This window comes from Varanus komodoensis, unplaced genomic scaffold (genome assembly GCF_004798865.1).
Source record: "Varanus komodoensis strain SLA01 unplaced genomic scaffold, ASM479886v1 scaffold8, whole genome shotgun sequence".
Taxonomy (NCBI): Eukaryota; Metazoa; Chordata; class Lepidosauria; order Squamata; family Varanidae; genus Varanus; species Varanus komodoensis.
In genome coordinates this window covers 4,376,624-4,392,116 of record NW_025336481.1, presented here as the reverse complement: position 1 = coordinate 4,392,116, position 15,493 = coordinate 4,376,624, and the positions used below count along the sequence as shown (strand labels likewise).

The window sequence follows — 15,493 nt, the reverse complement described above, 5'->3', positions numbered from 1 at the left end:
GTGATTACAAGAGGAAACTGCATTAAAATACAGCATTGTAGCTCCGCCAGGCCTCCCTCCAGAAGAAATCCAGGATTTCATCCCAGCCCAATTGTCTATTTTTTCCCTTTTGCACTGATACCAGTCATTCCATGACCACTGAGCCAATTCACCTGGCAGTTTGGGGAATCCAATCCTCCCCGTTTATTTTTATATCTACAGAAAGATCTTGTACCGCATCCAAACCTGAGGCTGCCCTGCTCTACCCCCTTTCTGCACGTTTTGGCTCCATTTCTATTGCTATTCACTCCCTGCATTCACCATCAAAGGGAGTGATCTAGTTAATCCATTACTGTCGGTGTCACGTTGACAATTTTGTAACACAAAGCATTTTGTGGTTGTCTCCCCAAAATTTGTTGTTAGCTGCGAAGTCATGTCTGACCCATCGCAACCCCATGGACAACGTTCCTCCAGGCCTTCCTGTCCTGCACCATCCCTCAGAGCCCACCCAAGCTCACGCCAACTGCCCCAGTGACTCCATCCAGCCACCTCATCCTCTGCCGCCCCCTCCTTCTTTTGCCCTCACTCATTCTCAGCATTAGGCTCTTCTCCAGGGAGTCCTTCCTTCTCATTCAGTGGCCAAAGTATTTGAGTTTCATCTTCAGTATCTGGCCTTCTAAAGAGCAGTCAGGGTTAAATATTGACTGTCATTAACGTGAGAATTGGCTTCTCTACATGAGACATTTCTTGGGTGTTTGTGGTCCCTCCTGCACAGAAGTCTGTGGGTCCTTCACAAGATATTGCCATCATCCAAAGCCTTTCCCATGTTCCCCAGCCATTTTCTCGGCCTTCTTTCTTTTAGAGCAAGGAAAGCGCAGCATCCTCTCTGATGCCACCATGATTTGCTATCAGAAGCCTCTTGTAACTATGCAATTCTGCTCTCTTCTCCAGAACTGCCTTTGCATCGCGTGATGCAACATACAGAAAGGAGAAGCAAGCACCCCAGAAAAACGGGGAAAGCTCTGTAGAGGGCACAAAGAAACTGGAAAAAGCCTTCTCATCTTGAACACCTCATGTAGAGAAGTCCAGTGAGATTTTTACTGCTTACAGTTGTGGGGAACAGAGTTCTTACGGCAACCGGTCTTGTCATTTCGCATCCTCGGAGTTCTCTTGCTCAGCTGAGGCTTTTCCCTCAGCACCTCCTGAGAGCCTCGCATCTTGTTCTCGTCTCATCTTGCATTCCAGCCCTAGCTTGCTAGCTGCGCAGGGATGAGATTCACCATCCCTAATCAGCCATGAAACATTCATAACAGTCTCAGACTTATTGTCTCTCAAAGCTCTGCTTTGCTTCTTCAGTCTCTGTTCCTCCTATAGAAAATGGTAATTCTACTCAGGCGTGTGTGTGTGCGTGCGTGTGTGTGTGTGGCCCTCAAGGAGGCTCTGGACTGGTGGGCGGGCATCTGATTGGCACAGAAACCTTATGCATGATAATTTGTTGCTGCAGTCATCTCCCAGGAGGCTGGTGGGTGGACTAGAATTAGGCAAATGCTTTATTCCGTCTGCTCCATTACGTTACTGGGAAAGTGTGTTCTTCATGGTACAAGCTGGATGCCCCAGCTTCTTCCCTGCACCCCGTGGAAAAGTCTCCAGAGGGGGCAGCACTGGTCTGGTGAACAGGTAATTCTGCAGGTGTTTCATTCAGTCTTTCCCCAGCAGGTTGAAATACTGGTGAAGACAGCCATCCAGAAGAGACGATGGGCACCCAGGAGTGCCCCCGGTTGAAGAGGGATGTATGGAAAGACTCAGAAGCACCCCAGGGGTGAAGGAGGAGAGCATGAAAGTGGCGGCAGGTGGGACTGGGCAAAAAGCAGCATGTTTTGCTTAAAGCTCTTCGTGTGAGTAACTTTGGGGGTTGTATGCTCCCTCCCTCACCTGAGGTGGCGCACTGCACACCCCAGTTGCTGAGGGGCTTGGGCAGGAGGAGGTCTTGCACCTGTCCCGATGGAGGGATCCTGTGGTTTGAAGGACCTTGGGTTCGATACAGCAAAGCTTTTCTTATCTTCTTACGCTCTTATCTAAGCTTTAGGCAAGGTATTTCAGCCTTTGAAAATGAGAGGGGGGAGAATGCAAACATCAGGAAACCACAACATGATGGCCAGTGGAAGAGAATGGTGGGGCCGCGAAGCCCAGAAGGCCAGCATGGATTCCAGGTGGCCCAGATTGGGTCTGCTGCCCTTAAGCAGACTGGGGCATTTAGACTCAAAGCAACATGCCTACCTTATGACAGTACCAAAAATCTATCTCTTCGGGTTCTCACAAAGATGGTTGAAATCAAGTTAATAAACGGCTTGGGTCCTGGTTACCTGAAGGAGCGCTTACATCCATATATGCCCGCCCGCCCCTTGAGATCTGCGGGAGAGGCCCTTCTCCAGGAACCCTCCGTGAAAGAAATTAGGAGGGTGGGTACTCGGAGGAGGGCTTTCTCTGCGGTGGCGCCCAATCTATGGCATGCGCTCCCCAGAGAGGTCCGCCTGGTGCCGTCACTATTTGTTTTTCGGCGCCAGGCGAAGACCTTTTTATTTAAGTGTCATTTTAATTGTTAACAATATTTACTTATTTATCTGGCCAGGGTGACTTATTTTATATTGTTACTTATTTTATATTGTTATTTTTTGTATTTTAACTTTATGTTGTGAGCTGCCCCAAGGCTTTGGCGAATGGGGTGGCATAGAAATGTTTTAATAAATAAATAAATAAATAATAGTAAGCCCATAAAATGTAAAACACTAGCCTGGAGAGGAGAGTTCTGTTTGACTCCTTGCTCGGTCGTGAAGCTGTGAATGTGTAGTTGTGACTCAGTCTGATCTACCCCACAGGACAAGTTGTGAAGAAAAGATGGACTAGTTCAACATATGACTGATTGTATGAATCTTTGTAACATAATTCGAGATTCTAGGAAGAATTATAACAGTGCCTTGAATTATTTGAGGAGGGAAGTTGAGAAGCAAAATTATAATGCTGTGGTTGGATACGGACTAGCAGTGCAATCCTATTTATGTCTTCCCAGAAGTAAGACCTATTGCAATTATTCCCTGGAAGCTGGCATATATCAGACGGGAATGTTGGATAGCTGCTTGAAGTTCCCATGAAAAGATCAATGGGTGAAGTCCATTCAAGCCACTCCACCAACAGAAGACTACCATCAGTGGAATGGGGAGAGGTGAATCCCCAGATCCTTCAGTTCTCCGGGACCCCCCCCCCCAAAATCTGCTCCAGAGGATTGGGGACCCTCTGGATGCAGAGGGAAGGAGGGAGATCGAGAGAAGATCCATGAGTTGGACACAGAACCCTGTTGGCTTCAGCAGTATCTAGCTCACCTCAGTGCTTTCCAACAGGTTAAAGTTGACATAACTTAGCCAGATCCATCCAATCCCTTTGAAATTCAGGTGGGCAACCTAAGGGCCCTTTGGTAATGAACTGGATTAAGTACAACATGCCTTTTGCCTTGCGGATGAACAAGGGAGGTGAGCAGTTTCCCTTCTTTGTTCATATTTTTACAGCTATTTTCAGCCATTCTTTAAGAAATGCCAAGGGAATGCTCCTTCCATCCCTCAGCGCCCGTCATATTTCACGTGAACAGCAAATACCCACAGCTACAGCATGGCCATGGTGTTCAGAGCCCAACAGCAAGAGACACGTTCTACAAAACATAGAAACATCAGCAGCTTAGAGTCATAGAGCAGATAGAAAGTGTTCCAATTACCAACAGCACAACACACACAAGAAAACATCATCTTGTCAAACCAGTTAGAGGAAATAGTTCCATAAGAAGTCTGTACAGTCAAAGGCAAGAGGAAAGGTCAAAGTTCCTTCTTCCTGTTTGGATTCACTTCTGCCAAACTGTGTTTTGAGAGTCTCCTTTCTTTAAAGCAATAAAAAATCCCTTTTCCCTGCAGGCACAGGAAGGAAAGTTACCTTTTTCTCAGGCACATTAAGAGCTTATGTCACACGTAAACGCATTTAATTCAGTTTTGATGACCACTTTGAGTCCAGAAAAGCAGCAATGGGAGAGGGCAGGTTTAAGCAGAGAAACTGGGGGTGAGGCATAATCCTTCCCTGGTCCACAGCTCCCCTCCCCCCAGAAATGCCCTTATCTGATCGCCTCCTCTGGATAGGGAGTTCTAGAGACACATGTTTTACCATGCAAAAAGGTGCAGGACCCACATGGGGGAAAGTGCAGCGTGTGGGGACAGGAGACAGATCGGAGGGGGGGAATGTATGACAGCAGGGAAAATGTTAAGCTCCCGATGCTGGAACAGTGACCAGGAGGTGGACGAAGCCACTGAGCGACAGCCGAGAGAGAGAGGAATGTGGCGTCTTTGCCCATGGGCAGCTCTTGGAGGCAGCCTGCCAACATTCCTGGGGAATGACATCACTGCTCTGTGACATCACTGGCCGATGGCATCATGGCCTGCCTGCCTGCCTGGGTACAGGGACAAGGCTGCCCTCTCTCTTTGCTCAGATGCAGTTGTCAGAACCTCCCACTGCTGCCCCAATTTTCTTAAAGCTCTCACAGTTCGTGCGTCTGATTCTACCTGTGCTTGGTTTATTGGTCAGGAAGCTGCGTGGTTCCCGCTTGAATCCAGGCAAACAAATCTCACCATCTCCCTTTCCTTTAAAGCAACTCGTTCATTAAAATATGCAAAATGTGTTGTTTTATGAAAGGAAGAAGGCTGGTGGGAAACACGGAACTTCCTTGCACAGGGACAGTCTATCTCTAAATACCAACAGACCAAAGCAGGAAGGACCACTGAGCATTGGCTGGAGGAACTGGTGGAATCCACCATGGCAGCAATTCCCATGAATTCTTCTGAGTCAAGCAGTATCTTGAGGTTCCCAGCCCCTGACCATGATGAACTCGAAACATTCGTTCTTTCCAACGCTGAGATGCTTGAATTGGTTTAATTGACTAAATGCCTCATCTCAGGTCTCCATCAGGAGACCTGACTAGAATCCACATTGCAAAATAAAAGGGCAATTAGATTTCAGCAGCAATGAGCACCCGCTTCTACGCTGATGCTCCGTATGTATCAGGAAGAACAGCTGTCTCAGTTTAACGTAAGAGAAAACAGGGAGTGAGGGAGCAAGTCCATCTCTTAATTTTCTGTTCCTCCTTTAGTTGCTGCTTGAACTGATGCTTTGTGTCCCCAGTTTTACATGGCTGCAGTTGCTGGATTGCGTAAAATCTTCCAGCGTGCATTAATCCAAGTGCTGAGCATTTGTCTTGGTGCGGCTGCTTGGAGTAGGCATTTTTAGAAGAGAGGAAGCTGGTGCATGAGGATATTGTTTTTACTTTTTAATGCACCGGATTGTGCGCAACTTTCCACTAGCACATGAGTCTTGACTCTGCTCCAGTGCATGCGTCCACCAAAGGCCGCCATCTTCAGATGGTCCAAGAAAAGTATGATGAAAACCTTCTAGGCCTCCACTGTCCAGAGGCAGAAGTCTGTGGTGCTGGGCCAGCCATTCCATTCCTACAAAAGAATTGTGGGAATTGTTTCCTTCTTAGTACGGTTGCATGCTTCAGCCCCAGTGGACCTCCAGTTTTGGAGTGCATCAAAGGACAAAAGGCAAAGACAAGAAAGCACGTGATGGTTTTCCAGTTTATACCATCTGATGGCCTCTTGAAGCAACTCAATGTGATGAATATTCTCCATCCCTCAGCCTCCAACTGGTGCGGTGGCAGCACTGGGTGCGGCCAATAGCAGCCAGGTTCAGCACAAACTCTCACTTGAAAATGCTTCACGCCTGCATGACAAAGCCAAGAGGACCCAAGAGCTAAATTATAACAGTCTTTAAAGAGAACACGCAGTGTCCCTCTGAAGGACAAAGGTTTGCTTCTCCACACTGTGGGAGAGATGCTGTGTTGGGCTTCTCCTCCCACCTCCCCATGAGTCTCCTATTCTGGGCCAAAGTAACTTGCGCTTTAAAGAGCTGTGATCTGCGTGAGCTCCGACGTGGGTGTTGTCGGGCTCTGCTGGCTGACAGGCACCATGGGGATTTCCACGCCTAGTCATGCCGGGTTGTTAGTCCCGTCTGAATTCTTGCAAGCGTAAGCCACATCTTTGGCGATGCTGCACATCCGGTTGGACATCTGCAGCTCTTTGCGAAAGGCAGAAGGGAAGCAGAATTTCTTGAAACAGGTCTTAAAGTTCTCGTCCAAGAAAGCATAGAGGACGGGGTTTAAGCAGCTGTTAGTATAACCCAGTGCTGTGCAAAAATACAGAATGGCGAGGCTGATCTCATTGTCAGCCTTCGCCCCGAGGCACCGGACCAGGACGAAGATGTGGACAGGGGTCCAGCAGATGATGAAGACGGCCACCACTACAAGAACCAGGCGCGCAATTCGACGGAGATTTCGGTCCTTCTCCTTGGATCCAGAGAGAACGCGGACATTCCTCAGCCGCCGGATCATGAGGCTGTAGCAAATGGTGATGACCATGACAGGGATCATGAAGGAGAAGAGGAAGATGCAGATGCCAAATATTGGATCCCAGTAATCCACAGGTTCGGGGAGTCTAATTAGGCAATCGATTTCTGCAGAGGCAAGAAATAAAGCAGATGGGCCTGAAAAAGAGATGTTACTAGCTACATCTTCAAGAAGGTACTGTGGAAACATTTGTAGTGTGCTCTCTCTCTCTCACGTGCTCTCTCTCATTCTCTTTATAGGGAAGCCCTATAAGCCACAAGCAAAATTTCCGCCCCTTAAGCAGGGGAGCAGGGACAAACCCATTAGCCCTCAGCATATCTCAATTGTGTATAATTAGCTAGGGTTTCTCCTGCACTCATTCAGGGCCACAGGACATCCTTGCAAAATGTTCTTTATCAACCAAAGCATTTTCCAGAAGCGCAGACACCCAGAAGGAATCTCGGAGCATGCACAGAGTGGTTCATTGAACCCAATCTAGTATTTACTTCTAGGAACTCTCCTTATGAGGATGTTTGGGCCCCATCCTTTCAGGAGGGGCCTTCTGGAAACAAGCACACCTCGTCTCTGCATGCCAGTCCTCTAACTGAGTGGCCGTCCTCTGCCAACGTCACATCAAGTGGTCGAGAGCGGTACCTGCCTCACCTGTCTCTGGGAAACTCCTCTATTCCAAGCCCCCTCCCAGAAACTGCATATCTTGGTCACTCTTCAAGGCTGCCTGGGCACTTGAGGGGTCTGGCCTTGAGATGCCTCTGCTTCTCTCATCTTGGCATCAGGAACTGGCCCACATTCAGACCCTCCCCCTCCCCCGCTCTTCCTCCTCTGAGGTCCAGCCAAGCATCCTTGAGAACGTGTAGCAAGAGCAACTGTCCTTCTCTCTCCCAACAGCTGCCATTCCTATCGCTCCCCGTGCATCGCGATCCAGATGTTTGCAGCTGTGAGTCTGTTCTCCTTGGCTCTCTCCAAGGAAGGAGAGCAAAGGAAGATCAGTGAGTTATGTCACATGGGGAGCCTGCTGCAAATGTTTTCCCTCTTCCCTCAAAAAGCAGAGACAATCACTTCATGCAAGAAGCTGGGCAGAAAATCCAGGATGTCTGTGAAAGATGCTGTGGCCAGGAAGAGAGGAAGGATGCCTGATGGTCAGAGAAGAGGTACCTTCCCTCCTCCGCCTTTGCCAACACCTTCCAAGGTTCTCCCAGCTACTTTTATGTGTAGCCCAGTGCCATCCTTCCTCTGACTCCCACAGTCTGGGATGACCTGGTCACTCCTCACTCTCAGAAAAAGAGAGAGCCAGTTCTAAGCCAACCATGGGGCAGTGATTTGCATTAAATCTGGCTGTACTAATTTAAATGCATAGAAGCACATCTGGACATCACTATAATTTGAACAGGGATATGGTACCTATCACCCTAGGCTGAAAGACTGGCCAGTTGACCTGGGTGCTCACCTGTTCACTCTGTTGTCCAGGTGCAAAGCATTGATGGGCAACAGTTTACAAATCCTTACCTTTAACCCCAAATGAGAAGGAAATTTCTTCAAATGGAAAAGAGCTTCCAATGGAGAACTGCAAAAGAGCAGATCTGACCTCTGCATAGGCTGTCCTGATAGCTGAACTGAGTCCTGCTGCTGGTGGGGTCCCTCATCCATTGCAGCTTTTCTTTTCAGCTTTATAGGAGTTACCCATGGTGCTGAACTCTACCCCCAAAATAGGTTCACCACCATGGAGCACCATGGATGCCCCCCATAAAGCTGACAAGAAAAGCTGCAGCAGATGAAGAGTCCAACTGGCCTCGGAGTCACCAGCCTCTTGTGGTTGCCAGGAAGGGGAGAAACAAGAGAAAGTCTCACCAGCGATCTTTCGGCTTGTTTACATTCTTTATCAAACCAGCTAGAAAATGCTTGAGTTTTTCTTGGGCCGTTATTCCTCCTTTTAAAACTCAACTGATCTTGCAAGCTATCAGAGTATTAAATAGGTTTATGGCTTCAGAAGCACAGCCTACAACATCCTATATTCTCAGGTGGTCTCCCATCCAAGTAGTAACCAGGCCTGACCCTGCTTAGCTTTCAAGATCAGACAAGTTCGGGAGTGTTCAGGGTAGTATGACTTTAGGCAAAACGCGAGAAAGTTTATATGGTTCTTTGCAATAAACATCATCCCGTTCCCATTCTTATCAATCTCCATCTCACTTCTATTACATTGACCTTTGGGAGCAAGAGCAGTGAAGGACTCAGTGTGTGTGTGTTTTGAAGGTTGTCTCTTTGTGGGTGTTCACTTCTGTGTCGCAAGAAACTGATCCTTTTAAAGGTGAATGTTGATGATCCCAGAAACAGTTAGTGAAGGCACAGAAATATTTATCTAATTATGACTCAGCTTTCCGCCCTTACATAAGCAGATGCAGAGAGCTTGATTTTGGAACCTACAAAGTTCTCCAGAACTTCAAGGTTCATGGGGGCATTCACTGAACACTTCCTGGGTTTAGGAAACTACTTATGAGAAATCCATCAAGTTTGGTGCTGCCTACAGCAGCCTCCCCAATCTTGGGTTCCTCCAAATGTTAATGCCTGCAGTTCGAGATGGGAGAGAATCTCATTCCTTATTAGAACATCCCAAATTCACAACATTTGTTCAGAAGGGGGATGGAAAGATCTCCATACAAAACAAAGGAGAAGAATTGGAATCTGGGAGACAGTGAAATTGAAAGATTCATCCTCCTTATGGAAGGATGGGTGAATGAGAGGCATTCAAGAGCACCTGGATTCTCCAAACGCCATCTCAGCTCTTGCCTCATGCCCAATTCCCTCTTGTGATTGCTGCTCACTTTGCACAAATAGGAAACTTGTGCAACTCAGAAGATCTAGTGGGAGGTTGGTGCAGAGCTCTGCACATTTGTGGAAATGTCTTCCATAAATTAAAGCAGGGCCAATCCAGTTTACCAAGGAAATTAAGAAATTTGGACAAATCAGACTAGGAATTAGGAACTAGACAAACACAAATGTGTGTTGGAACGTCTGCAAATGTTTTCAAGGCACACATGCCTGCATTGTGCTGAGCTTCAGACGGGGTATTTGTGAGCAAAAATGAGGTTCTTATGTATCCTTATCCCTGCCTGCAACTCCCATCATTCCTGGTCATTGGCCAGTGCCATTTGGGGAGGATAGGTGTTGTAGGCAACAGCAGGAAGAAGTCAGGCTAGGAAAGGCTGGTCTACACCAACTGGCTGTACCTCCCCGGGGGTTCAGACAGGGGTCTTTCCTACTGAGAGACCCCAGGGAAAGAAGCTAGGACCTTCCCAGATGAATGCTGACCTATGCCCCAAAACATACACCAGACAGACAGCGTGGCCCAGTGGCTAAAGCACTGGACCAGAATGGAGAGGTCCTGGTGTACATCTTCAAACTCAGCCATAGGTTGAATGACTGATCATTAGCCAATCAGTCTCTCTCGGCTGAATTTACTCCATGAACAAGCAAGGAGGGAAGGAGGACACACAGTCATTTAGGCTGCAGCTCACGCACACCAGCCCAGTGAGTTCAGTGGGGCTGATTTCTGAGCAAGCAGAGGCAAGATTGCACAGATGTGAAGCGACACCAAGGCGGTCTTTTGCGAATGATGTCTTGGGCTCTGCGAGCCCTCCAAAGGGTCCCCCGCTTTGCCTTCGTTGTTCTGGGAGCTTGAGTGAGATGTCAAGGACGGCATTAAAGCCCCAGCCAGCCCCATCCGGGCTCAAGATTAGTCAGACTTGTTTTACACCTGGCAAGCAGTCAGGAAAGGAAAAATGGGCCCCTGGGGGCTTACAGCAAGCGCCAAGGATAATTCTGCTTTTTGTCACTCCCTGTCATGACAAGCATAGCAGCAAACTGACTTGGCAGGTATTGTCTTGAGTGCTCGGCTGTTGGACAACTCAGCTGGCAGGTATCCTCAAGCCACCAACACCCCGGCTTAAATTATTTTGCCACTACTGTTTCTAGTGAAGTAACACACTTCTGGGGGTAACAGGCTCTTCAACTGAGGGCATACTGTCATCTATCGATATTTGGAGAGGGTTTCTGTCACGGTGGTGGGAAAATAGGTGTTGTTGCTTCCACTGGGGGTCCTTTAGAAGAACCTCCTTGGCTGTGAGCCGTTTCCTCCCTTAGCCCTGAAAATACACTGGATGTTTTGAAAATTGCTGTCATCTCATGCATGAACTTTCTCAGTCCACCAACTGAACTGTAAAGTGGTGAGGAGAGGGGTTTTAGCCCAACCATACAAGTTAAAAATATATTTTCAAAGTGATGTATATAACCTGAGCCAGGTCCCCCTCACACCCAATGCCAGCATACCAGTTCAGAGATATCTTACAACTAAAGACTATAGATTATTGAAATGCTGTGTGACTCCATCTCCCGAAAAGCCTAGAAAAACTAATGGGGTGGGGGAGAGAGAACATGTTACTGCCCAAAATATTGCAGATTGATTGTATGGGATTATTTATGGGTTGTGAAGGGCACAGGAGAGACTATTTGGGTGTCTGAGAAGTGGATGGTGGATGCTTTTAATTAGGTTTTATTGGCTTGGTTTTATGATACAAGGCTTATTGAGCATGTCCACCTCCCAAGTACCAGCTGAGGGCCAGTCCATTTGTATAATGACCCTTCCCAGGTGCAGGGTCTCCTGACGTTCGAACCTGGTCAGGTTGGCTCACAGGCTGACCTGTCCCAGCAAGCCTTTCTCACAGAGTCCAGACGGTGCAAGATGTCGTGGGCTATCCATTAACAACTCAGAGCCCTGGGGTTGTGGGGACTGTGCATGCCAGGTGATCACCTGGCGATCACCTGGAAATTCTAGCTATTTGCATTTGTAGGATCATCTTCTGGTTTATACTGACTTTGCCTTCCGGGCTGCATGGATTATGGGTAGGGATGTGTGAGGAGTCCTTTTGGGGGATGGAATCCATCGGGTCCCCTCCGCTCAACTCCCCAGACTCCAGTGGGCCGGAGGCCTTGTTCTTGGCAAGTGCTCCTAGCTTTCTTGGCTGCCCACCAGCAATTGAAACCCATGTACAAGCAGCACCCCTCTTCCATGCAGCAGAGAGCAGGAAAGAAGGATCTTGCAACCAGGTGTGCTCCAGATGTGTTGGACTGCAACCCTCATCATTTCCAGCCAACATGGCCTTGACCAACACATCTGGAGCACAGAATGGGGCCAGGTGCATCCACTCACAGCGCCCTTCTTCACCACCACTCTGCAGCGCCGGAACACCCACCTGCATTGCCCTTCGTCCGCCCATGCGGCTGTTGGCAGCCCCAGGTGGGGAAGAAGGCTGCTTCCCAGGAATAGCACCTGGCACACCTGCCCACAGCACCCCTCTTTTTCACCTACCAATGGCAGTGGCACTGGGCAGGGAAGTGTGCCAGTGGCACCACTGGGAGTCTGGGCGTGATCACAGACTTTCGCTTGGCTCAGCTTGCTTTGGGTCAAGTCAAGAGGAAACCCACATCCATGCTAGAAGGATGGATTCCACTGGGGTTCATCCCTGAAGGAGCGCCTTCTTCCCTATGCGTCCTCCCACCCCTTGAGATCTGAGGTGGAGGCCCCGCTCCAGAAGCCCTCCTTGAAGGAGATCAGGAGGGAGAGTACCTGGAGGAAGGCCTTCTCTGCGGTGGCACCCTGACTATGCTCCCCAGAGAGGTTCGCCTGGTACCAACATTGTATTCTTTTCAGCATCAGGCAAAACCCTTTTTATTTTCCCATTATTTTAATGTTCAGTGATTTTTATTGAGGTTTTAGTATATCATGGCCAGATGCTGTGGGGCTGTTCTGTTCTGTTCTGTTCTGTTCTGTTCTGTTCTGTTCTATTCATTCATTGTAAGCCATCCTAAGATGTTCTGTAGGGGACAGGATAGAAAAGCTTTTAATTAATTAATAAAATAAATAAACCCCAATTATATGCTTTCTGTATCCTTCAAGCAGATTTTGGAGTGGGAGGCGATGCATAAATGCCACCACTGTGTGTGACGAGAAAGAAATACTTTCCCCTGCATTCTTGGTTACTTTTGCATTACTCACCGTCATTCTCATCCTCGGTTGATCCCATCACCATCGCGGGGATACCAAAGACAGAGGCCAAGGCCCAGATGCAAACGTTGATGACTTTCGCCTTGTGGGGGGTGCGGATGTCCAGGGCTTTGATGGGGTGGCAGATGGCAATGTAGCGGTCGACACTCATCATGGTCAGGGTGAAGGTGCTGGTGAACATGTTGTAGTAGTCAATGGAGATGGCAATCTTGCAGAGGGCGTTCCCAAAGGGCCAGGACCCCAAGAAGGTGTCTGTGCCTTGGAAAGGCAAGGTGATCAGGCACAAGGTGTCAGCCAGGGCCAGGTTAAAGATGTAAATGTTGGTGGCAGTCTTCATCTTGGTGAACCTAGGCCAGAGCAAAAGGTAAGGTACCAAGCAGCAGGGCAGACACGAAATGCCGCACAGTTCTGAACTTCGGGGCCCTGTTCCCAATCATTTCCAAATTCTAAATGCGGCCTCAGTTTCAAATTTTGCTTTATAAACTCCCATCCTGATGAAAGGCAAAGCGATGATTTTATGAATTTGCCTAGTTCAGTCATTTGTGTAACCACAGCTCCCCCATCATTCGTAACTAGCAATGCTTGGAGAATGGTTTTGATACAGGAAAGATGTAATTTTTTGCACGTTTCAGAAGAAAAAAAGGAGGCCTACAGCATGGCTGGCTGAGTCATGCTAGGACCCCCAGGCCTTTTCGCCTGTCCAAACATGCATACGATTGTGTCTTCAAAGTTCTTTGCATGGTTTCCACCAGCTAACATAAGACGATATGGACATAAAAGGAGTCCTGCTACCTCTGAAGGCGCATCTCCTACATCCTGTTCTGATGTTGGACAACCAGATGCCTGCCAAGCAGGAGGCGACCACCATGGTAGAGTCCCACCCACATTCCCCAGCAACTAGCATACAGACTCAACTGTCCCTTGATGTCGGAGCCTATATCTGGTAGACATTAACAGCCTTGCTCTTTGTGAATTGGTCCAAACCCATCCGAGTAGGTGGCCATTGCTGCCTCTTGAAGGAGAGAATGCAAACCCAAGTTTAAGGCTGTGCTGTGTGAGAAAGGACTTCTCTTTATTTGTCCTGAATCTCTTACCCTTCAGCTTCATGGGGGGACCCTGGGTTCTGGTCCATTGTCCATAGGTCAGAGTGCAGAGTGCTCAAATTTTCCCTGCTTGACTTGCCCCTGGGGCAGCCGAAAATGGATCTAACAGTAGTAAGAAAAGCTCAGGATGCAATCTCATTCATTCCAAGACACTTTCAACAGAAAATGTTTAGTCAACATCTGAGGATGTTTCCTCTTTTACTGCTCACAGTCTGCATCATGTGAATTTTAAAACTCAAATTCTGGAATCGTACTTTGAATGAGTCACCTGCAATGTTGGCAGAATTAGAATAGTTCTGGCAAGTTTCAAACATGTGAATGCATAAGCTTGCCAAACACAAATTGTTCACAATGAAATGCTGTCAGATTCTAAATCTTATTGTATAACAGCCATCTAATATGTCCGTATTGCGTATCAGTCATCCAATACAGGCAACAGCTGTGCCATTGCATGTCAGCTATGAAATGCTACCAGATACTAACACTGTTGCATGGCACCATTTAAAAAGTGAGATTTGCAGTCCTGAAACAACTGTTGAGATGTATTGAAATTTAGTTCATTTGATCATTCTATTTTTACTATAATGTAAAATGCTTTTAAGTTTAGTGTAATATGCAGTTTCTGAAATTAAAAAATATTATTTTATTTATTTTATATTATTTTATAAGAGCCAGTGTGGTGTAGTGGTTAAGAGCATGGGACTGGGACTCAGGTGATCGGGGTTCGAGTCCCCGCTTGGCCATGGAGCCAACTGGGTGACTTTGGGCCAGTCACAGACTCTCAGCCCAACCTACCTCACAGGGTTGTTGTTGTGGGGATAAGGTGGAGGAGGAGAATGATGTAAGCTGCCTTGAGCCCTTTGTAGGAAAAAGGCAGGATATAAATTGCGGGGGCGGGGGGGGGATAGGTTCATTTGGTTGAATTCTAACTGAACAATTCAATACTAATTTGGAATTCTGTGTGTTTGGGTTTTGCAGTCTTTTTATATGAGACTGGCCACACAGTAAATCTGATAAGATCTGAGGAGAGACATTTGTAGCCCAATGGATTTTATGGAGGTGCAATCAAAATTCACCACTAAAAGTTAATGTCACTATAATGACACATATCGCAGGTAGTTATTTGGATAAAAAAGATAAATACCTGAAATTTTGGTCCCTAACCTTTATTTAATATTTCACTCTTTGATCGCTGAAATTGATTTGACATTTTTTAAATGGCAAAGAATTTTCTTATGGGTTCCTATAAGAAAAGGAACATGAACTGGGTTCCTAGGTTGCCAGTTGGTTCAAGAATGCCACATAACATCTGAGTTTGATTGGACTTCTGTGTGAGAGAGAGAGACGAGAGAGAATATTTGGCCTTGGAAGGTATTTAATGAAAAGGAGAGGCAGGAATTCATTGACTGCATCTTTACTTTGTAAACTGCCAGAATGGAAATGAAAAAACTAACGAAAAAGTGCTCTTTAATTCATCTTGTCACTTGTGTTTGGCACCAATTACAAACAAGACCAGCACAGGGACCTCTCCTCCATTGTAAATCAGAGATACAAAGCTTGGATCAAAGGCCAAATCGTTGCCACCCCCCACCCCGATGCTGCACCCATTTTCCTGGCTTCACCCACTTTCCCACAACCAGCAATCTCTGTTGTTTTCCAAGCTCTTCCTGATTTTTTTCTCATTCTAAAAGGCTGAAATTCTTCCAAGGCTTAATTAATGTCCATAAATAACTTCCTGTTTGGATTATTGTAATGCGCTCTATGTGGGGCTGCCCTTGAAGATGGTCCGGATACTTCAGTTGGTTCAGAATAGAGCTGCCAGGATGTTAACGGGGACCGGCAGGAATTCACATATAACGTCTGTCC

General features: G+C 47.3%; 1 protein-coding gene and 1 pseudogene across 2 annotated transcripts in view; both read right to left on the bottom strand.

Moving 5' to 3' along the window:
• Positions 1-6,052: 6,052 nt before the first annotated feature.
• The window catches only part of OPRL1 (opioid related nociceptin receptor 1), a 36,530-nt gene continuing 27,089 nt past the window's right edge, over positions 6,053-15,493 (bottom strand). For both annotated transcript variants that reach the window (XM_044455315.1, XM_044455316.1), the window contains exons 2-3: positions 12,516-12,871; positions 6,053-6,576 (exon numbers count right to left, since the gene is read on the bottom strand). In XM_044455315.1, coding sequence (XP_044311250.1) covers positions 6,053-6,576; positions 12,516-12,871 — 880 coding nt within the window. The remainder of the gene's footprint in view (positions 6,577-12,515; positions 12,872-15,493) is intronic.
• On the bottom strand, positions 8,460-8,578 carry LOC123036525 (annotated as a pseudogene).